We start from the raw sequence: 26683 nt of genomic DNA on the forward strand, positions 1-26683 counted from the left end.
TGTGGGTAGTTGTTTTCTGTCTTTGTGTCTGTACCAGACAGGACTGTTTCGTTTCATTCTCTGTGTTATTTTGTTTAGTGTTCTGTTTTAATAAATTAACATGAACACTTACCACGCTGTGTTTTGGTCCAATGATTCCTCATCTTCAGACAACGAACGTTACAGAACTACCCACCACCAACGGACCAAGCAGCGTGGCAACGAGGAGCAGAGGGTTCAGGCCTCCTGGACTTGGGAGGAGAAATTGGACGGTAAGGGACCCTGGAGACAGGTTGGGGAATATATCGCGGCCCGAAAAAAGAGCTGGAGGCAGCTTTAGCTGAGAGGTGGTGATATGAGGCAAGGCAGCGCAGCAGGCACGAGAGGCAGCCCCCAATTATTTTTTTGGGGGGGAGGCACACGGGGAGATTGGCGGAGTCAGGCAATAGACCTGAGCCAACTCCCTGTGCTTACCGGAAGCAGCGTGGTACTGGTCAGGCACCGTGTTATGCGGTGAAGCGCACGGTGTCGCCAGTGCGCGCTCATAGCCCGGAGCGCTGTAGGCCAGCCCCCCGCAAGTGCCATGCGAGAGTGGGCATCCAGCCAGGGCGGACTGTGCCAGCTCAGCGTGTTTGGTCTCCGGTGCGCCGTTTCGGCCCAGGGTATCCTGCGCCGGCTCTGCATACTGTGTCTCCGGGGCGCTGGGAGGGTGCTGTTCGTCCTATGCCTGCGCTCCAAAAACCTGAGAAAATAATCCAACCAGGAAGTGGGAAATTTGAGGTTTGTAGGTTTTCAACTCATCGCCTATTGAATACACAGTGGGATATGGGTCATTTTGCACTTTATACGGCTTCCACTAGATGTCAACAGTCTTTAGAACCTTGTCTGATGCTTCTACTGTGAAGTGGGGCTGAAGGAGAGGGGATTGAGTAAGGTCTATCATGAGCTGAACATGCGCTGATCATGCGCGTTCATGTGAGAGCGAGCTCTGTTCTATCGCATTTCTGAAGACAAAGGAATTCTCTGGGTGGAACATTATTGAAGATTAATGATAAAAACATCCTACAGATTGATTAAATACATCGTTTGACATGTTTCTACTGACTGTTACGGAACTTTTTGACATTTCATCTGCTTTTAGTGAACGTGCTTCGTGACTTTGGATTTGTTTACCAAACGCGCAAACAAAAGTAGCTACTTGGACATAAATAATGGACATTATCGAACAAAACAACAATTTATTGTGGAACTAGGATTCCTGGGAGTGCATTCTGATGAAGATCATCAAAGGTAAGGGAATATTTATAATGTAATTTCGTATTATTGCATGGTTTGCTTTTTCCGTAAAGTTTTTTTGAAATCTGACACAACGGTTGCATTAAGAACAAGTGTATCTTTAATTCTATGTAAAACATTTATCTTTCATCAAAGTTTATGATGAGTATTTCTGTTATTTGATGTGGCTCTCTGCAATTTCTGCAATTTTTGGAGGCATTTCTGAACATGGCGCCAACGTAAACTGAGATTTTTGGATATAAATATGCACATTATCGAACAAAACATAAATGTATTGTGTAACATGATGTCCTATGAGTATCGTCTGATGAAGATTATCAAAGGTTAGTGATTCATTTTATCTATATTTCAGCTTTTTGTGACTCGTATCTTTGGCTGGGAAAATGGGTGTATATTTTTTAGACTTGGCGGTGATCTAACATAATCATATGTTGTGTTTTCGCTGTAAAGCATTTTTTTAAATCAGGCACGATGGGTAGATTAACAAGATGTTTATCTTTCATTTGCTGTATTGGACTTGTTAATGTGTGAAAGTTACATAATTCAAAAAAATATTTTTGAATTTCCCGCGCTGCCTTTTCAGCGGAATGTTGTCGAGGGGTTCCGCTAGCGGAACGTGTGTCCTAGAAAATATATATATGTTTTAACCCCGCGTCCCCGCAGGAGGCCTTTTGGTAGGCCGTCATTGTAAATGATAATTTTTTCTTAACTGATTTGCCTAGTTAAATAAAGGTTACTTTTTTTTTTTAATGCGAGAGCTCAGTGATACCAAAAAGTAGGAACTATGTTTTCATTGTTGATTGGCGGATGCTCGGGAATATTCCTACAAGATTTAAAAAATATATTTTATTTTTTATTTTTTATTTATAATACAAAAATCAACAACTTACAATGTTACATCAAACATGTCTAACAAAACAAAACACAGATATGAACAAAAAATACTAAAAACATACAATAAAATAATAAAAAATTATAATAAGTAACAATTCTAGTGGAATTGTGTTCACTCTGAAAAAATCTCAGAATTATTCAGGAAGATGTTATTCTTGTTGTTATTCACTAGGCATAATGTCTTAACAAGATAATAACATTCAATCATATGTGTAATTTTGCTATACAATTCTGGAATTTTTGTTTGTGTATAAAGTATTTGGCAAGAAGAATAAAAAAAATCACAATCATTTCAATGGTCTTGTTATCATTGCAATAGTAACATATTATATCCTTCATGTCAAAAACATGGGTAGTGTTCATAATGGTAAATAAGTATTCTGCAAGGTTTTCCCAAAATTCAGACACAAATTTACATTCAAAGAACAAGTGAGTCAGATTATCACCTTTTTCCACAGAAAACGCAGATCTCATCAATAGCCACGAATTTGGACAATGGATATATCTTATGTAGAATTTTAAAGTGCACTTCCTTAAATTTGTTTGGTATACAATATTTGTAAAGCCTTAACCAAGGTTTTTACAGACAATTAGCATGTTCCAGAAAAATATTCCTCTAGGCGTAAATTAGTTCCGTGAATGGAGAACTCTTCTTTCTCAAGTAAGCCCACGCCTTCCAAACTGAGTTCTGGATAAGCTTTGTGATCATTACCAAAGCTAAGATGAGTTTTCATTAGTGTAGTTAAACCACTGGGAATGGCTTAGATCACATAAATCAACCCTCTGAAAGGTATTGGAAACTCTTTCAATGCTACAAATTGTTCACATGTAAGAATATTACCCCTGTTGTCAAAAACATCAGGAACAAAGTCAATATTCCTCTCATGCCAGCTGAGGTAGAACAATGACTTATTCCTTATAGTTATGTCTGAATTATTCCACAAAATAGCTTAAGTGGGGAAAAATTGTGCAGGAAACATATTTTCCTGGCAATTAAAGCTTGTTGGTGAAACCTAGCCAATTTAGCGGGTAATCTTTCAGGAATATAATTACATTTCAGTAAAAAACGAAGACCTCCCAATTTATTAAACACATTATTTGGAATGAAATACCATATCGATTCAGTATTGATCAAACATCTTTTCAACCAGTTGATCTGGAAAGTGTTATTTATGTCAAGAAAACCTGTCACGTTCCTGACCTGTTTCTGTTAGTTTTTTATGTGGTAGTTGGTCAGGATGTGAGTTTGGGTGGGCAGTCTATGTTTTCTGTTTCTATGTTTGTTTAAGGGTTGCCTGGTGTGGCTCTCAATTAGAGGCAGGTGTTTGGCGTTTCCTCGAATTGAGAGTCATATTAAGGTAGGTTGTTTCACATTGTTGGTTGTGGGTGGTTGTCTCCTGTGTCTGTGTATGTCGTTGCGCCACACGGGACTGTTGTCGGTTTGTTTGTTCTTTTTCGGTTTATGTAGTCTGTTCCTGTTTCATGCGTTCTTCGTTATGTGTAAGTTCTTATGTTCAGGTGCGTCTACGTCGTTTGTTGTTTTGTAGTTTATCAAGTGTATGTCGTTTCGTCTTCGTCTTGTTAAATAAATTCATTATGTCATATTCAAACGCTGCGTTTTGGTCAAATCCCTGCTCCTCCTCTTCGGATGAAGAGGAGGAAGAAAGCCGTTACAAAACCCAACACTTCCAGAACTTCAGCTTTTTTATTACAGAGGACTAACTTCTTTAGTTTGTGAGACTTATTTTTCCAGATGAATTCAAGAAAGGTCTTGTTGATCTCTTTACATTTAGAGGGATTTACAAATAAAGATAATGAGGGGTACACAAAGCGAGACAGTCCCTCTATCTTGGACAGAAGTACTCTCCCAAGTGTAGAAAGATCCCTTTGTAGCCAATTATTAAAAATAGTTTGTTTTTCTAAATTTTAGGAGAGAAATTCATGTTGTCTGACTAAGTGGTTTTTTGACAGATGTATTCCTAAATATTTAACACAGTCCTTTACACAAATATCTTCTATTTCTTTATCATCAGAGTCATATATACATAAGATTTCACATTTAGTGTGATGCTCGTTGAAAGATGAAGACCAAGGTGCAGTGTGGTAGGTTTACATTTGACTTTTATTTAAAATTACACACAAAAAAATAAAAATACAAACGAACGTAAAGCTCTGTAGCGCTAAACAGCAACTAAACAAACACAAGATCCCACAACTGAAGGTGGGATAAAGGGCTGCCTCAGTATGGTCCCCAATCAGAGACAACGATAGACAGCTGCCTCTCGGGTTTCCGTCGTGTCCTCTCCTCCTGACCACGCTGCTTGGTCCGTTTGTGGTGGGATCTTCTGTTATGCTCGTTGAAAGATGAAGACCAAGGTGCAGCGTGGTAGGTGTACATTTTACTTTTATTTAAAATGACACCAAAAAAACAAACAAAATACAAACGAACGTAAAGCTCTGTAGCGCTAAACAGCAACTAAACAAAGACAAGATCCCACAACTGAATGTGGGAAAAAGGGCTGCCTAAGTATGGTCCCCAATCAGAGACAACGATAGACAGCTTCCTCTGATTGGGAACCATACCCGGCCAACAAAGAAATACAGTGGGGCAAAAAAGTATTTAGTCAGCCACCAATTGTGCAAGTTCTCCCACTTAAAAAGACGAGAGAGGCCTGTAATTGTCATCATAGGTACATTTCAACTATGACAGACAAAATGAGAAAAAAAAATCCAGAAAATCACATGGTAGGATTTTTTATAAATTTATTTGCAAATTATGGTGGAAAATAAGTATTTGGTCAATAACAAAAGTTTATCTCAATACTTTGTTATATACCCTTTGTTGGCAATGACAGAGGTCAAACGTTTTCTGTAAATCTTCACAAGGTTTTCACACACTGTTGCTGGTATTTTGGCCCATTCCTCCATGCAGATCTCCTCTAGAGCAGTGATGTTTTGGGGCTGTTGCTGGGCAACACGGACTTTCAACTCCCTCCAAAGATTTTCTATGGGGTTGAGATCTGGAGACTGGCTAGGCCACTCCAGGACCTTTAAATGCTTCTTACGAAGCCACTCCTTCGTTGCCCGGGCGGTGTGTTTGGGATCATTGTCATGCTGAAAGACCCAGCCACGTTTCATCTTCAATGCCCTTGCTGATGGAAGGAGGTTTTCACTCAAAATCTCACGATACATGGCCCCATTCATTCTTTCCTTTACACGAATCAGTCGTCCTGGTCCCTTTGCAGAGAAACAGCCCCAACGCATGATGTTTCCACCCCCATGCTTCACAGTAGGTATGGTGTTCTTTGGATGCAACTCAGCATTCTTTGTCCTCCAACAATGTGATTTTCTGGATTTTTGTTCCTCATTTTGTCTGTCATAGTTGAAGTGATGAAAATTACAGGCCTCTCTCATCTTTTTAAGTGGGAGAACTTGCACAATTGGTGGCTGACTAAATACTTTTTTGCCCCACTGTAGACAACCTAGAATGCCCACCCAAATCACACCCTGACCTAACCAAATAGAGAAATAAAAAGGCTCTCTAAGGTCAGGGCGTGACATTTTGAAACATTCAGTTTTAATCCTGATGCAATAGAGAATGCTGTGATAGCATTAAGGGCATGGGCGACCTGGTCTTTGTCTCTTAAAAAAGAGTAGTATCAGCCAGTTTGGGAAATTTTGATTTATTTGTTCAAATGGTTAAGCCATGCAGATATGCATTATTCAGAATATCTAGAGATAGAAGTTCCACAACCAAAATTTATAAAAATGGCGAAATTGGGCATCCCTGTCATACACTTCTATTGATACTGAATCTTTTGGATGTATTAAGGTTTAGTAACCCATAACTATTTATATATTTTTAAAACATGCAATTGACTGATAACATTTTCACCAAAACCAAAAAGTTTAACTTCTTCTTAATAGGGGGCGCTGTTTTCACTTTGGGAAAAAATCGTGCCCAAATTAAACGGCCTCATACTCTGTTCTGGATCATACAATATGCATATTATTATTACTATTGGATAGAAAACACTCTGAAGTTACTAAAACTGTTTGAATTATATCTGTGAGTAAAACAGAACTCATTTGGCAGCCAACTTCCAAACAGGAAGTGAAAATTCTGAAAATGGGGCTCTGTGTCAGGGCCTGCCTATTCAACTGGCTTATATTTATGGATCTGTATGCACTTCATACGCCTTCCGCTAGATGTCAACAGGCAGTAGAATGTTGAATGGGGTGTCTAGCTTGATGTGAGACCGAATGAGAGCTTTTGGAGGGACAGGTCCGCTCTTTTGTCAGTATTCAACTTCGCACCAGGGAACCTCACATTGTCTTCTGAAAAGCGTTAGGTATACACGTCGAAATGCTCCGGCTCTGATTTTATTGGATACATATGAGAAAAATATCATAAAGTAGGATTTTCAACCGAGTTTGACCAGTTTATTCAACATTTATTGGGAATTTTGGAATTTTTCGTTCCAGGCGCAAAGATTTCTTGGACATGTGCCCTCCACATGGCTAGCCAAAGTTGCTAATTCGACAGAAGAAATGGACATTCTAAAACAAAACAACGATTTATTCTGGAACTAGGACTCCTTGCACAACATTCTGATGGATGATCATCAAAAGTAAGAGAATATTTATGATGTTATTTTGTATTTTTGTGGTTTGTGTTGGCTCCAACAAGGCGGAGAATTGGTGAGCGCTGTCTCACAATATTGCATGCTATATGTTGTACTAAAGTTCTTTTTTAAATTCTAACACAGCGGTTGCATTAAGAACCAGTGTATCTTTCATTTGCTGCACAACACATTTTTTAGTATGATGAGTATGATTTAGTTTATGATGAGTTTTTTGGTTAGAGTACGTGACTGTCCAAAATTTCTCCGGACCATTTGGTGGATCATAGCAACGTATTCACAATGTAAAACCAGGATTTGTATCTCTAAGCATGCACATTTTCGAACAAAACATAAATGTATTGTATAACATGATGTTATAAGACTGTCATCTGATGAAGTTGTTCAAAGGTTAGTGATTAATTTTATCTCTATTTGTGGGTTTTGTGAAAGTTATCTTTACGGTGAATAAATGGTGTTGTGTGTTTAGCTATTGTGGTGAGCCTATATAAATATATATTATGTTTTCGCTGTAAAACACTTAAAAAATCGGAAATATTGGCTGGATTCACAAGATGTTTATCTTTCATTTGCTGTACAACATGTATTTTTCATAAATGTTTTATGATGAGTATTATTGTATTTCACGTTGCTCTCTGTAATTATTCTGGCTGTTTTGGTTCTATTTGTGATGTTGGCTGCAATGTAAAACTACGATTTGTAGCTCTAAATATGCACATTTTCGAACAAAACATAAATGTATTGTATAACTTCTACTTCATCACAATCCCGGATCCGGGAGCACCCCCATCAGTCAAAAAGCTGACTAGCATAGCCTAGCATAGCGTCACAAGTAAATACTAGCATCTAAATATCATTAAATCACAAGTCCAAGACACCAGATGAAAGATACACATCTTGTGAATCCAGCCATCATTTCTGATTTTTAAAATGTTTTACAGGGAAGACACAATATGTAAATCTATTAGCTAACCACGATAGCAAAAGACACAACTTTTTTTCCCCACCATTTTTTTCCTGCATAGGTAGCTATCACAATTTTGACCAAATAAAGATATAAATAGCCACTAACCAAGAAACAACTTAATCAGATGACAGTCTGATAACATATTTATTGTATAGCATATGTTTTGTTAGAAAAATGTGCATATTTCAGGTATAAATCATAGTTTACCATTGCAGCCACCATCACAACTCTCCCCAAAGCAACTAGAATAACTACAGAGACCATCGTGTATTACCTAAATACTCATCATAAAACATTTCTGAAAAATACACAGCGTACAGCAAATGAATGACAAAGATCTTGTGAATCTAGACAATATTTCAGATTTTTTAAGTGTTTTACAGCGAAAACACAATATAGCATTATATTAGCTTACTACAATAGCCAACCACACAACAGCATTGATTCAGGCCAACAATAGCGATAACGAATTAACCAGCAAAAGATATACATTTTTTCACTAACCTATAATACATATAGAGTTTGTTACAATACATATAGAGTTTGTTCGAAAATGTGCATATTTAGCGGCACAAATCGTGGTTATACAATGAGAAAAGTAGCCAAGCTGCCAACAATATGTCAGGAGAAATCTTGGGAGAGGCACCTAATCTAATCAATAACTAATCATAAACTTGACTAAAAAATACAGGTTGGACAGCAAATGAAAGATACATTAGTTCTTAATGCAATCGCTGTGTTAGATTTTTAAAATTAACGTTACTACGACATACAGCGTGCGTTAAAGCGAGACCGCACCGAGATTAATGGCGGAATATGAGTTTAACATTTTTCAACAGAACAACGAATTAACATCATAAATAGTTCTTACTTTTTGATGAACTCCCACCAGAATCTTGGGCAAGTTGTCTTGTTTCCAAAATAATCGTTGCTCGGTTGTAGATTGTCGTCTTCAACGTTGGAATTAGCAGTAAACATTAGCCATGTGGCAAAGACGTGTCCAACTCACTAAAACGCAGCACTAATAAATATCTGAAAATCGCAATATACTGATATAAACTGATATAACTCGGTTTAAAATAACAACATTATGATGTCTTTAACACCTATATCGAATAAAAACAGAGCCGGATATATCTAAGGGCTATAACGGGAGCTTTCTAGAACGACATCCAGAGGTCCTTTTTGCGTCATGGTGAAGAGAAGAAAGGACGGACCCCACGTTGCCAGCCCATTTATAAGCTCTCAGATCTGCCTAGCAACACCATTTCAATTCTCACTATTCGCTGACATCCAGGGGAAGGCGTATGCAGTGCATCTCAACCAATAGAAGACAGGCAAATTTATAAAGGGACCTCAGAACAACAGGCAGATTTCAGCATTCTCACTTCCTCATAGGAAAATTGCTCTAACTCCAGTTCTGTTTTACTCACAGATATAATTCAAAACGGGTTTAGAAACTAGAGAGGGTTTTCTATCCAATAGTAATAACAATATGCATATTGTACGAGCAAGAATTGAGTACGAGGCAGTTTAATTTGGGAACGAAATTATTACAAAGTGCCAACAGCACCCCCTATTGAGAAAAGGATAACATGATGTTATAAGACTGTCATCTGATGAAGCTTTTCAAAGGTTAGTGATTCATTTTATCTCTATTTGTGGGTTTTGTGAAAGCTACCTTTGCGGTGGAAACATGGTGAAAACATGGCATTGTGTGTTTGGCTATTGTGGTGAGCTAATATAAATATATATTGTGTTTTCGCTGTAAAACATTTTAAAAATCGGAAATGATGGCTGGGTTCACAAGATGTTTATCTTTCATTTGCTGTATTGAACTTGTGATTTCATGAAATTATATTATATGATATCCCTGTCGCGTTACGCTAGGCTATGCTAGTCAGCTTTTTTGATGAGGAGGATCCCGGATCCGGGAGGGTGACTCGTTAGTTAAGTGGCCTAAAGAGAAATTCATGTTCAATTATGTCAAATGCTTTACAGAAGTCCAAAAATAAGACGACCGCATCTGAGTCAATTGCATCTGAATAATCTAGAAGGTCCAAGACTAAACGAATGTTAGAGTTTATGTTACAGCCCTTCATAAATCCTGTTTGAGTTCATTTATAATGGTATCTATTGCTTTCTTTAATCTTTTGGCATAAACCAGAGCAATAAATTTGTAATCAACATTGAGAGAAGGGTCTTTATTGGGCTTCGGAATCATTGAAATATGGCCCTGTTTCATAGTGGAGACCATTTCCCCATTTTCAATGCAATCTTGAAACATATTCAAAATCGGGTCTTCTAGTTACTGTCACACCCTGATCTGTTTCACCTGTCCTTGTGATTGTCTCCACCCCCTCCAGGTTTCGCCAATTTTCCCCAGTGTATTTAGACCTGTGTTTCCTGTCTCTCTGTGTCAGTTCGACTTGTATGTTTCCAAGTCAACCAGCGTTTTTACCGTTCTCCTGCTTTTTGCATTCTTTTTTTTCTAGTCCTCCGGTTTTGACACTTGTCTTTTTCTGGATTTTGTACCCACCTGCCTGACCATTCTGCCTGCATTGAACATGAGCCTGTCTGCCACTCTGTACCTCCTGGACTCTGATCTGGTTTTGACCTTTTTGCCTGTCCACGACCATTCTCTTGACTACCCCTTTGGATTAATAAACATTGTAAGACTCCAACCATCTGCCTCCTGTGTCTGCATCTGGGTCTCGCCTTGTGCCTTGATAGTAACTCCCAAAACTGTCTATAGAATTCAACTGACAGGCTATCAGGGCCAGGTGATTTCCCTTTTTTCATTCAATTCAGAGCCTCTCTAACTTCTTCAGTTGACACAGGTGAATCGGCAAACTGAGTGGAAATCATCCTCAGTTACAGGGACATAATTCTGAATGTGGTGAATGTAGCTTTCACAACCATCTTCCTGAAATTGTGAGTTGTTTGAGTTTTAGTGACCCAAAGAAAAATTGATGTTCAATTGTGTCAAAGGCTTTACAGAATTGACAAATGTTGATATTGTAATGGGGTCTTTGCATAACACATTACATTTGAGTGCAGTTATAGATTTTCTTTTGTAGTTTCTCTTTTCAAGTGCAAAAAAGTAACTAATGTTTCTTTTCCACTCTTCAATCCATTTTGCTCTTGATCTGACAAAGGCACCCTTTCCCAGAGCCATGTAGAACTGTTCTAATTCTAGTTGTAAAGATTTAAATAGAGACTTCTTGAGATAATTATATTTCTTTAGAAAACTGTCAAGCTTGCTCATCAACTCTTTTACTCTAAGGTTCTTTAAGTGCATCCCCGCTTTGGCACATTTAATGGCTACAACTCTGACTTTATATTTTTTTAAATTCTGATCTACTTCCATGACACAAGTCTTTTCTTGCAAAAATATATTTGGCTAACAATTTGATGTTTCCAATGAGAATAGGATCTTTAAGAAGTGTGTTGTTTAATTTCCAATATCCTCGAGTACCTTTTAGATTTTTTTAGTGGCTTGTAAATTCAGGGAAATCAAGTGATGATTATAATGAACACGATGGGAGACAGAGAGCTGGTTTCAAGCGCAGGGCGCAGAAGGTGTTTATTGTTACAACTTCTTATGGCTTGGGGGTAGTATTTCGACATCTGGATGAGAAGCGTGCCCAAAGTAAACTGCCTGTTACTCCGGCCCAGAAGTAGGATATGCATATAATTGGTAGATTTGGATAGAACACACTCTAACGTTTCCAAAACTGTTAAAATAATGTATGTGAGTATAACAGAACTGATATGGCAGGTGAAAACCTGAGGAAAATCCATCCAGGAAGTGGGATGTTTTAGATGTGGGTACTTTTCAATTGAATGCCTATAGAGTATCTAATGGGTTAGTACCCAGATTGCAGTTCCTATGGCTTCCACTAGATGTCAGTCTTTAGACATTGTTTCAGGCTTGTTTTTTGAACAATTAAGAAGACTGAGACCTTTCTGTCAGTGGATTGTAGAATCATGCAGAGCTGGTTTGTGCGCGTGACCGAGTGCCTGCCCTTCGTTGTTTTTCCTTTCTATTGAATACGCTATTGTCTGGTTTAAATATTATCGATTATTTAGACAATTGACAACCCGAGGATCAATTATAAACATCGTTTGACATGTTTCGACAAACTTTACCGGTACTATTATGATGTATTCGCCTGCATGTTTTGACCACCTTTGAGCCCATGGATTACTGAACAAAACGTGCCAACAAAACAGAGTTTTTGGGATATAAAGAGGGACTTTATCAAACAAAACGAACATTTATTGTGTAGCTGGGACTCTTGTGACTGCAACCATATGAAGATCTTCAAAGGTAAGTGATACATTTTATCGCTATTTCTGACATTTGTAATTCCTTTACTTGGTTGTAAAATGTTTGTATGCTTTTGTAAGCGGGGCGCTGTCCTCAGATAATCACATGGTATGCTTTCGCCGTAAAGCCTTTTTGAAATCTGACAAGGCGGCTAGATTAACAAGAAGTTAATCTTTAAGCCGATGTATAACGCTTGTATTTTTTATGAATGTTTATTATGACTATTTCTGTATTTTGAATTTGGCGCTCTGCAATTTCACCGGATGTTGTCGAGGTGGGTTGCTAGAGGAATGCCTGCGCCTGCGCCAGAGATGGACTACAGAAGAAGGCAGGTAGCTGGGTCCAGGGGCCGGCAGAAGGTCATACACAGGGGGTCCTAAAAGGCAACAGTACAGGCAGGGAAAAGGCTAGTTACGTCATCCGGGAAATCAGGCAATGGCTTGATAACAGGAAATCTGATAGGCTAAAGTACAGACAGGGAATAGGCAAAAGGTGTCGTTAGTGAGGCAGGCAAAAACTATCATACACGAAAGGATTAAATTATGGGAAAAACAGAGCTCTGAATAGAAGTGTGTCACAAAACAAACAATACCTCACAATAACGGGGTGCAAAGAACTGAACTAAATAGTGTGTGATAATGACATTCAGGTGTGTGAACAGGGGATCAGAATTCAGGTGATTGAGATCTGGAGATTGAGCTGCGTTCACGGGATCTACGTGTTTGAGAGTGTGAGCTGGAAAGTGGGCTGGAAAGTGAGCTGCGTTCAGGGTGTTTGATTGAGAGTGTGAGTTGGAAGCAGACGTTACAATGATCAAGAAAGGGAGCCAACTGATGATCTACATCTATAACAAATTGTAACAGAAGGGGGGAAATTAGGAATAAATCTATTATAGATGTATGTGGCATAGTTTTGTTGGTCAAGGTATAACCCTTTGCATCCGGATTGAAATAACGCCAGGCATCATCAACGGAGAGATCCATGCGTAATGAAGTGATGATATTGCTATTTTGAGGGATTTGACTCGTTCTAGGAGGAAAACGATCAACAGATTCATCAGGTGTTTCATTAAAATACACTGCAATAATTAGAAAAGCCTCTGAGTGTTTGTTGCATAAATCCTGTAATTTTCTGGTAAGTTGGGTAAGAAGGGTCTTATTTGGAGCATGTGAGTTATGTCCATATACATTACAAATGATGAAAATAGCATTGTCAAGTTAAACAGTTACTATGACCCATCTCCCATCCTGTGAAGATGTGGATTCTATGATGTCGCCTTTAAACTTGTGAATAAGTGTCAAAACACCAGCAGAATGGTTTGATCCATGACTGAAATAGGCCATTTTTCCCCATTGTGATTTCCAAAATTTCAAATAACTTTAACACAAATGAGTTTCCTGAAGAAGGACAACATCTGCGTTTACAATATAAAAATAAGGCTTTCCTTTTTGTAAGATCTCTCAAACCCCTAGCATTCAGACTAACAATATGGAGTGAGTTGAAAATTAATTCCTGCATTAAAAAAAGAAAGTACACAAACTAGATAACAGAAGTAGTAATGTGAACAATAAAACAACCTTGAGGGGGTTACTCCGACGGTAACTACGCTCAGCTAAGGTAGCGGTGGTTATCGGTATAAAAAATCTATTTTTGTCCTTTTTTTAGTTGGCAAGGGTTCATAAGTTGTAGTTTGAACTGTAAATGTACTTGTGGCAGTACATTAAATGTACTCTTGTCACGTTCCTGACCTGTTTTCCTTTTTCTTGTATTTATTTAGTTGGTCAGGGCGTGAGTTGGGTGGGTTTGTCTATGTTTGATTTTCTATGTTGGGATGTTTGTGTTCGGCCGGGTATGATTCTCAATCAGAGACAGCTGTCAATCGTTCTCCCTGATTGAGAATCATACTTAGGCAGCCTGGGTTTCACGTGTGTTTTGTGGGTGGTTGTCTTCCGTGTAGTCGTTGTGCCACACAGGACTGTTTGTCGGTTTGATTTTCTATTTGTTATCTTGCTTCATATAGTGTTTAGTTCGATGCTAATAAATTATGGACACTAACCACTCCGCATATTGGTCCGATCCTTCTCGCCTCTCCTCGTCCGAGGAGGAGGAATATGAAAGCTGTAACAGAAACACCCACCACCAAAGGATCAAGCGGAGTGGTAAAGGGCAGCGACAGCAGCAACAGAGGATACAGGACTCGTGGACTTGGGAGGAGATCCTGGACGGCAAAGGACCCTGGGTTCAGCCAGGAGAATATCGCCGTCCCAAGGTGGAGTTGGAGGCAGCAAAGGCAGAGAGGCGCTGGTATGAGGAGGCAGTGCGGCGACGCGGTTGGGAGCCCGAGAGTCAGACCCAAAAATGTATCGGGAGGGGGGGGGGGGGGGCACACGCGGAGTGTGGCAAAGCCGGGTAGGATACCTGAGCCAACTCCCCGTGCTTACCGTGGAGTGAGAGGGCGTCGTACTGGTCAGACACTGTGTTATGCGGTAAAGCGCACGGTGTCCCCAGTACGCGTGCTTAGCCCAGTGCGGGCTATTCCACCTCGCCGCACTGGTAGGGCTAGGTTGGGCATCGAGCCGGGTGCCATGAAGCCGGCCCAACATATCTGGCCTCCAGTACGTCTCCTCGGGCCGGCGTACATGGCACCAGCCTTACAGATGGTGTCCCCGGTTCGCCAGCATAGCCCAGTGCGGGCTATTCCACCTCGCCGCACTGGCAGGGCTACGGGGACCATTCAACCTGGTAGGGTTGGGGAGGCTCGGTGCTCAAGAGCCGTGTCCTCCTTCACGGTCCGGTATACCCGGTGCCACCTCCACGTACCAGTCCTCCGGTGGCAGCCCCCCGCACCAGGCTGTCTCTCCGGGTTCTCTCTCCAGCTGCTCCCACCTGTCCAGCGCTGTCAGAGCCTTCCTCCTCTCCAGCACAGCCTGAGTCTGAACTGCCTGCCTTCCCAGCGCTGTCTGAACTGCCTGCCTTCCCAGCGCTGTCTGAACTGCTTGCCTTCCCAGCGCTGTCTGAACTGCCTGCCTTCCCAGCGCTGTCTGAACTGCCTGCCTTCCCAGCGCTGTCTGAACTGCCTGCCTTACCAGCGCTGTCTGAACTGTCTGCCTTCCCAGCGCTGTCTGAACTGTCTGCCTGCCCAGCGCTGTCTGAACTGTCTGCCTGCCCAGCGCTGCCCGTCTGTCCTCAGCCGTCCGGCCAGGATCCGCCAGAGCCGTCCGGCCGGGATCCGCCCGGAGCCGTCCGGCCGGGATCCGCCGGAGCCGTCCGGCCGGGATCCGCCGGAGCCAGCCAGCCGGGATCCGCCGGAGCCAGCCAGCCAGGATTCGCCCCTCAGTCCGGTGCTGCCTCTCAGTCCGGTGCTGCCCCTCAGTCCGGAACTGCCCCTCAGTCCGGAGCTGCCCCTCAGTCCGGAGCTGCCCCTCAGTCCGGAGCTGCCCCTCAGTCCGGTGCTGCCCTTTGGTATAGTGTGATTGACATGGAGGGTGGCCATTGGGAGGAGGCCACGGAAGCAGGGTTTGACTATGGTGGGGTGGGGACCACGACCAGCGCCAGAGCCGCCACCGTGGACAGACGCCCACCCAGACCCTCCCCTAGAGTGTATGTTGGTGCGCCTGGAGTTCGCACCTTAAGGGGGGGGTTATGTCACATTCCTGACCTGTTTTCCTTTTTCTTGTATTTATTTAGTTGGTCAGGGCGTGAGTTGGGTGGGTTTGTCTATGTTTGATTTTCTATGTTGGGATGTTTGTGTTCGGCCGGGTATGATTCTCAATCAGAGAAATCTGTCAATCGTTGTCCCTGATTGAGAATCATACTTAGGCAGCCTGGGTTTCACGTGTGTTTTGTGGGTGTTTGTCTTCCGTGTAGTCGTTGTGCCACACGGGACTGTTTGTCGGTTTGATTTTCTATTTGTTATCTTGCTTCATATAGTGTTCAGTTCGATACTAATAAATTATGGACACTAACCACTCCGCGTATTGGTCCGATCCTTCTCGCCTCTCCTCGTCCGAGGAGGAGGAATATGAAAGCCGTAACAACTCTTGGCAGTACTCACAGTTCCAGTATGGTTCATGTCAACAGAGTTACCCAGTAATCATTCTTCCTTCGATAAACGCGTGTGGGCCCTTGAACCCAGCCTTCTTTCCCTCTTGTCATGCCTTCTGTATAAGCGGCCACAGTTTCTCCCTGGCAGTCTGATCCTGTGGTATCAGAGCCTCTTTGATGCGAAGCTTCTTCCCATCCAGAAACTTGTTCCCCCTGGCCATTTTCCAGATGATGTCCCTGTAATGGCGCATAGTGAAGCGCAGGATGACTTTGCGAGGGGGTCCATCATATTTTCGTTTCCCAAGTTGATGTACCACGTCGATCACGTCACTTAGCTTGTCTTTGATGCACATAGTCACATTTCCCAGGATTTTTTATGACTGCTGCCCTAATGTCCTCTCCCTCTACCTCTTTTACACCTTGGATTTTCAGAGTACCTTTGAAATTCACCTATATTCTCACACAGGTCATTATTTGGGGATTGCAGTTTCTTCAGCTCATTCTCTAGGAACGTTATCTTTTCCTTGTTCTCGCTCACAATTTTGTGAAGATGACTCACAGTCTCTGACAAATTATCGATCTTCTATGATGTTTCGTCGGTAGCCCGCTCTATGATGGACACTTTGGAGAATGTTGTTGTTTAGTAGACAGGTACTGGATTGCAGAGAAAAGTTCGGACATGGAAATGTTCTCTTTCACTTTTTTCACTGGTGGTTTTTAATAGGAGTCTGAGGTAAAGAGGTTGCAAGGATTTCATCCTGGTCTGTCTTGTTCTTTCTCTTGCTTGAGCTTGCGTCATCTGGTGTATCCATACAGCTCTGGCTCTCGTCGTAGCTAGCTAGCATGCCTGCCGTCCTCTGTGAGGCTTGGATATTCCGTCTACTGTTGTCTTTCTGTCGTGTTCTTTCCATTCAACTTGACAAAAACTATCTCTAAACTTGCCCTATGTTACTAAAACAAGTTATAGTTAGTTTCTTTCAACATTGATAGCGAATATTAGACTGTTAACCACCTAACCCTGGTGGTTAACAGTCATCATGGTTCCAAGATGGCAGTCATCATGGTTCCAAGATGGCGTAGCAGTGTAGACGTGTTTGTTTAGTCCTCTCGTGTACGTTTGTATTTTTCGTATTTCTTGTATATATATATAAAAAAAAAAAAAATCTATCTCTTTTCAATTATTAATTCGATTATACCTTCCGGTAACCTACCTCACCCAATGTGATACGGAATCGCTATTATTTTTTAACTTTGGAACACATTCAAGAACCCCCAGTAGCTAACCAGCTAATCAGCTACAAGCTATTTAGCCATTTTTAGCCGCTGCTAGCAGCTTTTACCTTCTGCACAGACACCAGCCCCGTTATTAACCTGGATATTACTCACCAATTTACCAGCATCGGACTGTCAATCGACAACAACGCCGGATTCCTGCCGTAATCCCTGAGCCACTACTTCTGATCCTCACAGCTAGCTTGCAGCTAGCTCAGCTAGCGCAGCTAGCGCCACTGCCACGAAGCTAGCACCAGTTAGCAAACACAATTCTACAATCACAACCTCTCTTTCGCCATCGCCATCCGGCTTGGATTCTCTGTCGACATGACCACGTCTGGTCTGCAGACGAATACCCCATCCGCTGTGCCCTCAACCGGCCTCCGTCTGAGCAGACCCCCTCCGTCTGACTAGACCACCCCCCGGGCTACTAACTTTAAATGCCGCGTGCTAGCTTAGTGTGCTTCATCTACGGCTGCCCCCTGGACACTATGATCACTTGGCTACATAGCTGATGCCTGCCGGACTGTCCATTAATTCACGGTACTCCATTCTGTTTATTTGTGTTTTATCTGTCGGCTCTGTGTTTTAACTCAGGCTCTGTGTGTAGTTAATCCGACCCTCTCTGCCTAGTCGTCGCCATTTTTACCTGCTGTTGCTGTGTTAGCTGACTAGCTGCTGTTATCTCACCTGTTGTTTTAGCTAGCTCTCCCAATCAAGACCTGCAATCACTTTATGCCTTACTGTATGTCTCGCTCAAATATCAATATGCCTTGTATACTGTTCAGGCTAGTTATCATTGTTTTGGTTAGCAATGGACCCCGTAGTTCCACTCTCCGTACCTCTGATACCTCCTTTGTCCCACCTCCCACACATGCGGTGACCTCATCCATTGAGACCAGCATGTCCAGAGATACAACCTCTCATATTATCACCCAGTGCCTGGGCTTGCCTCCGCTGTACCCGTGCCCCACCATACCTCTGTCTGCACATTATGCCCAGAATCTATTCTACCACGCCCATAAATCTGCTCCTTTTATTCCTTGTCCCCAACGCTCTAGGCGACCAGTTTTGATAGCCTTTAGCCGCACCCTCATCCTACTACTCCTCTGTTCCTCTGGTGATGTGGAGGTAAACCCAGGCCCTGCATGTCCCCAGGCACCCTCATTTGTTGATTTCTGTGATCGAAAAAGTCTTGGCCTCATGCATGTCAACATCAGAAGTCTCCTCCCTAAGTTAGTCTTACTCACCGCTTTAGCACACTCTGCCAACCCTGATGTCCTTGCCGTGTCTGAATCCTGGCTTAGGAAGGCCACCAAAAATTCTAAGATTTCTATACCCAACTATAACACTTTCCGTCAAGATAGAACTGCCAAATGGGGAGGAGTTGCAATCTACTGCAGAGATAGCCTGCAAAGTTCTGTCATACTTTCCAGGTCTATGCCCAAACAGTTCGAACTTCTAATTTTAAAAATTAATCTCTCCAGAAATAAGTCTCTCACTGTTGCCGCCTGCTACCGACCCTCCTCAGCTCCCAGCTGTGCCCTGGACACCATCTGTGAATTGATCGCTCCCCATCTAGCTTCAGAGTTTGTTCTGTTAGGTGACCTAAACTGGGATATGCTTAACACCCCGGCAGTCCTACAATCTAAGCTTGATGCCCTCAATCTCACACAAATCATCAAGTAACCCCCCAGGTACAACCCTAAATCCGTAAACATGGGCACCCTAATAGACATTATCCTGACCAACTTGCCCTCCAAATACACCTCTACTGTCTTCAATCAAGATCTCAGCGATCACTGCCTCATTGCCTGTATCCGCTACGGGTCCGCGGTCAAACGACCACCCCTCATCACTGTCAAACGCTCCCTAAAACACTTCTGCGAGCAGGACTTTCTAATCGACCTGGCCCGGGTACCCTGGAAGGATATTGACCTCATCCCGTCAGTTGAGGATGCCTGGTCATTCTTTAAAAGTTACTTCCTCACCATATTAGACAAGCATGCTCCGTTCAAAAAATGCAGAACTAAGAACAGATATAGCCCTTGGTTCACTCCAGACCTGACTGCCCTCGACCAGCACAAAAACATCCTGTGGCGAACTGCAATAGCATCGAAGAGCCCCCGCGATATGCAACTGTTCAGGGAAGTCAGGAACCAATACACGCAGTCAGTCAGGAAAGCAAAGGCCAGCTTTTTCAAGCAGAAATTTGCATCCTGTAGCTCTAACTCCAAAAAGTTCTGGGATACTGTAAAGTCCATGGAGAACAAGAGCACCTCCTCCCAGCTGCCCACTGCACTGAGGCTAGGTAACACGGTCACCACCGATAAATCCGTGATAATCGAAAACTTCAACAAGCATTTCTCAATGGCTGGCCATGCCTTCCTCCTGGCGACTCCAACCTTGGCCAACAGCCCCGACCCCCCCCCCCCCCTCCCCCGCTGTTACTCGCCCAAGCCTCCCCAGCTTCTCCTTTACCCATATCCAGATAGCAGATGTTCTGAAAGAGCTGGAAAACCTGGACCCATACAAATCAGCTGGGCTTGACAATCTGGACCCCCTATTTCTGAAACTGTCCGCCGCCATTGTCGCACCCCCTATTACCAGCCTGTTCAACCTCTCCTTTGTATCATCTGAGATCCCCAAGGATTGGAAAGCTGCCGCGGTCATCCCCCTCTTCAAAGGGGGAGACACCCTGGACCCAAACTGTTACAGATCTATATCCATCCTGCCCTGCCTATCTAAGGTCTTCGAAAGCCAAGTCAACAAACAGATCACTGACCATCTCGAATCCCACCGTACCTTCTCCGCTGTGCAATCCGGTTTCCGAGCCGGTCACGGGTGCACCTCAGCCACACTCAAGGTACTAAACGATATCATAACCGCCATCGATAAAAGACATTACTGTGCAGCCGTCTTCATCGACCTGGCCAAGGCTTTCGACTCTGTCAATCACCATATTCTTATCTGCAGACTCAATAGCCTCGTTTTTCTAATGACTGCCTTGCCTGGTTCACCAACTACTTTGCAGACAGAGTTCAGTGTATCAAATCGGAGGGCATGTTGTACGGTCCTCTGGCAGTCTCTATGGGGGTACCACAGGGTTCAATTCTCGGGCCGACTCTTTTCTCTGTATATATCAATGATGTTGCTCTTGCTGCGGGCGATTCCCTGATCCACCTCTACGCAGACGACACCATTCTGTATACTTCTGGCCCTTCCTTGGACACTGTGCTATCTAACCTCCAAACGAGCTTCAATGCCATACAACACTCCTTCTGTGGCCTCCAACTGCTCTTAAACGCTAGTAAAACCAAATGCATGCTTTTCAACCATTCGCTGCCTGCACCCGCACGCCCGACTAGCATCACCACCCTGGACGGTTCCGACCTAGAATATGTGGACATCTATAAGTACCTAGTGTCTGGCTAGACTGCAAACTCTCCTTCCAGACTCATATCAAACATCTCCAATCCAAAATCAAATCTATAGTCGGCTTTCTATTTCGCAACAAAGCCTCCTTCACTCACGCCGCCAAACTTACCCTAGTAAAACTGACTATCCTACCGATCCTCGACTTCGGCGATGTCATCTACTAAAAATAGCTTCCAATACTCTACTCAGCAAACTGGATGCAGTTTATCACAGTGCCATCCGTTTTGTTACTAAAGCACCTTATACGACCCACCCCTGCGACCTGTATGCCCTAGTCGGCTGGCCCTCGCTACATGTTCGTCGTCAGACCCACTGGCTCCAGGTCATCTACAAGGCTATGCTAGGTAAAGTGCCGCCTTATCTCAGTTCACTGGTCACGATGGCTACACTCACAGGTAGCACGCGCTCCAGCAGGTGTATCTCACTGATCATCCCTAAAGGCAAAACCTAATTTGGACGCCTTTCCTTCCAGTTCTCTGCTGCCTGCGACTGGAACGAATTGCAAAAAATCTCTGAAGTTGGAGAATTTTATCTCCCTCAACAACTTTAAACATCTGCTATCCGAGCAGCTAACCGATCGCTGCAGCTGTACATAGTCCATCGGTATATGGCCCACCCAATTTACCTACCTCACCCCCCATGCTGCTTTTATTTTTTTACTTTTCTGCTATTTTGCACACCAGTATCTCTACTTGCACATGATCATCTGATGATTTATCACTCCAGTGTTAATCTGCTAAATTGTAATTATTCGATTTATTGCCTACCTCCTCATGCCTTTTGCACACATTGTATATAGATTCTCTTTTTTTCTACTATGTTATTGACTTGTTTATTGTTTACTCCATGTGTAACTCTGTGTTGTTGTCTGTTCACACTGCTATGCTTTATCTTGGCCAGGTCGCAGTTGCAAATGAGAACTTGTTCTCAACTAGCCTACCTGGTTAAATAAAGGTGAAAAGAAAAACCCTCAATGTTGCTTTGACAAGCGAGAAAACACTCCCTCACAGCGACGCCATCTTGGCTCTGCGCAGGTCAAGTAATAATAATAATAATAACCTCCTCGTCCTACAAGACGATCGGTTGAGTAAGACAATGCCAGATCCCTATACTCCCTGTTCCCAATGATGGTATGTCTATCACCCAGATCCCTATGCTTACTATGCCCAAACATGGTATGTTTATCTTTAAAAAAAAAAAATTATTTAACCAGGCAAGTCAGTTAAGAACAAATTCTTATTTACAGTGACAGCCTAGGAACAGTGGGTTAACTGCCTTGTCCAAGGGCAGACTGACAGATTTTTACCTTGTCAGCTCAGGGACTCGATCTAGCAACCTTTCGCTTACTGGCCCAACACTCTAACCGCTTGGCTACCTGCCACCCCTTATCACCCAGATCCTTATATTCACTATGCCCAAACATGGTATGTTTATCACCCAGATCCCTATACTCACTATGCCCAAACATGGTATGTTTATCACCCAGATCCCTATACTCACTATGCCCAAACATGGTATGTTTATCACCCAGATCCCTATACTCACTATGCCCAAACATGGTATGTTTATCACCCAGATCCCTATACTCACTATGCCCAAACATGGTATGTTTATCACCCAGATCCCTATACTCACTATGCCCAAACATGGTATGTTTATCACCCAGATCCCTATACGCACTATGCAAAAAACATGGTATGTTTATCACCCAGATCCCTATACGCACTATGCCCAAACATGGTGCACACAGATTCAACACTATAGAACCAAAGAACCAGATGCATTGCTTACCTGACTGCTCAATTATGGACAATGTTTCTCTCTCTCTCTCTCTCTCGTGGTCTTTCTCAGACATCATTCACCCCATCCCTAACCTGACAGGATACATCACCGAGGGACAGATCTACGTGAACAGACAGCTGCATAACAGACAGGTAACACCACAGAGACACACACAGAAGTATGATTGTGTTACCTTCAACAGCTCCTCTGGGTATTGAAAGGATACTAGCTGAACGTGTCTGGCAAATCGATTCTCTCAAGTGATGTTCAGACTGTAATAAAGAATAGGCAAATATGAATAATAAAGCTATACTTCTCAATGGCTGTTTCTCAGGTTGTGACAGGCCACAAATGTGGCTGCTAAAACACAGCATTTAGTTTTTTCTCTAAATTGTTTATTAGTTGGGATGAGATTTTTGATGTACCAATTCCATGGTACAGGGTGTATGCGTTGATATATAAAACGACTCAAGATTCAAGACTTCGTGCTTTTCAGTTAAAATTATTGTACAGAATTCTTGCCACCAACAAAATGTTGAATATTTAGAGCATACAATCATCGCAGCTCTGCATATTTTGTTGTGAGGATACAGAATCATTAGACCATTTGTTCTGGTATTGCCCTCAGGTTGCCTGTTTCTGGTCTCAGGTTCAGGAATGGCTGAAAATGCATAACATTAATCTGAAATTGACCTTAGAAATAGTATTGTTGGGAGATCTGGAGTGACCGGGTCAGTCAATTACTAATATACTAATACTCTTAGTAAAAGTATTTGTCTTCAACTTGCAATCTGTGGAATCTATTCGATTAGATAGATGATTCAAATTGTATGTTTAAAATCACAGCATAGTTGAAAGATATATGGTGCATAGAAATCCGAAGAAGGTGGCCAACAGAGATAAATGGGATGGGCTGAGGGAAGCTGAGGGTTGGGATGTGGAATTGGAGACAAGTGGGAGTGGAGTTGCTGGGTGGGGGTTAGAATGACGGTCAAAGATAAAAGTAAAATTAAGTCAAAAGAAAAAGTAAGTTTGAATGACACTGAGGAGCAGTGTTGTTACAGCTAATACCTGTTTGCACGAGGCTGATGCTGCGCAGGTGTTTGTACACATGCATATACACACACTCTCATTCAAATGCACACACGAGCAAATACACGGACACACACATATACTCACATGTAAATAGTGTCATACATGCACTCAAACAGATACAGTTGGCCTTGCTGTTATGCTTTTTGTTGTCCTTGATGTCTTTTGTTTTTTTGCTTTGTTGTTTTCGGTTTTCCTTTGTCTTTGTCTTTTTTCTCTTTTGTTCATTTTTATGGTTGTTGGTGTGTGTGTGTGTGTGTGGGGGGGGGGGGGATCTCAGATGGTTGAGGAGCAGCTCTTGGGGGAACTGTGGAGGGGATCTTGGAGGGCTAGTGGCCTGGGGGTTGGTAGCTTGGGCCGGTGGCTGATCAGGTCCCCATTTTTTACCTTGTATGAGATCTGTCGACGTGCTCTTGAGCAGGGCGTTGACCCTGGTTGCTTCTGTGGGTCTCTCTGGATGGGAGTCTGTTAAATGACAGATGTGATGTAGATGTTTTGTGGATTCAGTGCAAATAGATTGTATGTTTTAAATATGAAATAAAAAAACTTAAAAAGTTATTTATTTAAGTTTGTCTTCATCATTTAGGTTGTCTAATTCTTCGTATTGTTTTTTAATTTGTGGGAAGAATGTATTTCTTATGTCAGAATATCTGTCACAGTTTGACAGAAAATGCAGCTCTGTCTGTATCTCTTCCTGGGGGCAGAATGAACACAGCCTGTCCTCTCTGGTCAGCCAGGTTTGCCTGTGATGACCATTCTCTATGGCTAGGTTGTGTTCACTGAGTTTGTACATAGTGCTTTCCTCATTTTCCAATCAGTTACAGTGGTCAGTCTGCCACCATGTACTGTCTGTTTAGAGACAAATAGTATTGAAGTTAGAGTACTTCGATTTTTTGTGATTTCTTTCCAATAGGTGATATATTTTGATTTCTATTTTGTGATCATTTGGTTGGGCCAGATTTTCTGAGTGCTGTCCTTAGGCTTTGTTGGCTGGCTGACGGGACTCTCTCTATGGTCACCTCTTGGCAGTTAAGGGCTTGGTAATGGTTGGATTGGGGGTCACTTGTTTTAAAATTATTATAACATTTGGTGGCTATTTTTTAGATATTAATCAGAATATTAGGGTGTGTAGGATATAAATGTGATCTTATGTTCGATAATTTGGTAGGAATCCAATTTGACTTTTGCTCAGGATATTGTATTCACTGAGAAAGTGCCGTAATCTGCTGTTCATGATGGCACAGAATATTTCCTCTCTCTAGATCTATCCTCCCATCAACGTTCTGCCGTCTCTCTCTCGTCTGTTGAAGTCAGCTATCGTAGAAGGGATGAAACGCATAGACCACTCGGATGTCTCCAACCAGCTGGCATACACACACACACACACACGCACACACGCACACACACATGCACACATGCACACATGCACACCCGCACGCACGCACGCACGCACGCACGCACGCACGCACGCACGCACACACACACACACACTCACTGCTAAACAACGTTCAGCACTTCTGCTAGTAAAATCTGTGATCGTGTATGTGTGTTTGTATATATAGTTTGCGTGTTATGCTATAGGTAAGGACGTGCAGGCGATGAAGGCTGTGGTGGGAGAGGAGGCTCTCACGCCTGATGATCTGCTCTACCTGGAGTTCCTACAGCAGTTTGAGAAGAACTTCATCGCCCAGGGTACACTGGTGTATAGGGGCGGTGGGTGGGGCTGTGTGTGTGTGTTTATAACATCTCATTCACTCTCTGTTCTAGGAGCCTATGAGAACAGGACTGTGTTTGAGTCGCTGGACATCAGCTGGCAGCTGATGAGAATCTTCCCCAAAGACATGCTGAAGAGAATCCCTCAGAGCACCCTGGCAGAGTTCTACCCCCGCTTGAAGTAATGATGACAACATAGAGAGGCACAGTGACTTACACACCACTCAAGCCCTTCCCTCTTCTCTCTCTCTCTATATATGGGTGTATCTGTTCTAACATTGACATTTCTGTACTGTCTGTATCGTAATGACTAGTACCGATACTGTCACTCCAGCAGACTACACTATGCTATGTTTCTGCACACACACAGACAACATCTTGCCCTAACCATTAAGCCTGTATGAACCAGAGAAGTAGGATAAGCACATGATGGAGATCTTAGTTTCTAAGCCAGAGAGATTCTCTCTGACCAGCAGAGCCAAGTAGCCTGGTACTAGGACCTGGAGGTTTCCCTGGTCAGATCACATGGTTAGGAAAACCTCCTGGCCCTAGCCGTTGGATGTACTGGATGGATGGATGTACTGGATGGATGGATGGATGGATGAATTGATGGTCGGTGAATGGCGTGTCAGAAGTCAGAGGGATGGTGTGGTGTGTATTTAAGACGATATGTAGATGCACTGTAGATCAGTGATGATGCAGTGATGATGCATGTGTATGACAGATGAGATTACGCCGAACAGCACGTTTCACTCAGTGATGTTTTTGACATTTTCAATGGTCTTTTGTTATGACCAGAATGTTGCCTGTGTGTTGTTGCTGCTGGTATGTTTTGAAGAGATCAGTGCTGTTTTTGCAGTGTCAATCCAAATGCTTAAACTTACTTTCGTATATGAACTAAAACCAGACACGCAACTTAACAGATGCCTATTGTTATTCCTGCCTATTTAACTATATGTGCCATCTATATATTTCTCTATATTGTGTGTGATATTGTAGCTGCTCCTTCAACATGCACACTGTGGTTTAGTAATGACGATGTCTTGTTATTTACAGTGAAGACTTCTAGAGCAGATGGATATATTTCTGTTTGTTTCTCGATATTCTTTGGAATATATTTTGGTATATGTCTCCATTTCAGTATGGTTGTTTAGTGTAGTTTCGGTCTAAATGCACACATGACAGCTCAGCTTTTTGGAATGTGTCTGTACAGTAAAGGAAAATACGCTG

The 26683-nt window shown here is 42.5% G+C and overlaps 1 protein-coding gene across 1 annotated transcript; it reads left to right on the top strand.

The window, feature by feature from the left end:
• The first annotated feature begins 155 nt into the window (after positions 1–155).
• LOC129818233 (V-type proton ATPase subunit B-like) lies at positions 156–26683 on the top strand. The gene is made up of 4 exons (XM_055873976.1): positions 156–251; positions 22718–22800; positions 25003–25432; positions 25508–26683. Exons 3-4 carry the CDS (start codon positions 25339–25341, stop codon positions 25636–25638), a joined length of 225 nt encoding a protein of 74 aa, XP_055729951.1. The 5' UTR covers positions 156–251; positions 22718–22800; positions 25003–25338; the 3' UTR covers positions 25639–26683.

Source organism: Salvelinus fontinalis, chromosome 21 (genome assembly GCF_029448725.1).
Source record: "Salvelinus fontinalis isolate EN_2023a chromosome 21, ASM2944872v1, whole genome shotgun sequence".
NCBI lineage: Eukaryota > Metazoa > Chordata > Actinopteri > Salmoniformes > Salmonidae > Salvelinus > Salvelinus fontinalis.

Bases quoted from the DNA above. Each gene is read 5' to 3' on its own strand.
- LOC129818233 (XM_055873976.1), top strand. From the start codon at position 25,339: ATGAAGGCTGTGGTGGGAGAGGAGGCTCTCACGCCTGATGATCTGCTC. The intron at 25,433-25,507 runs GTACACTGGTGT...TCTCTGTTCTAG, and splicing joins GAAGAACTTCATCGCCCAGG to GAGCCTATGAGAACAGGACT.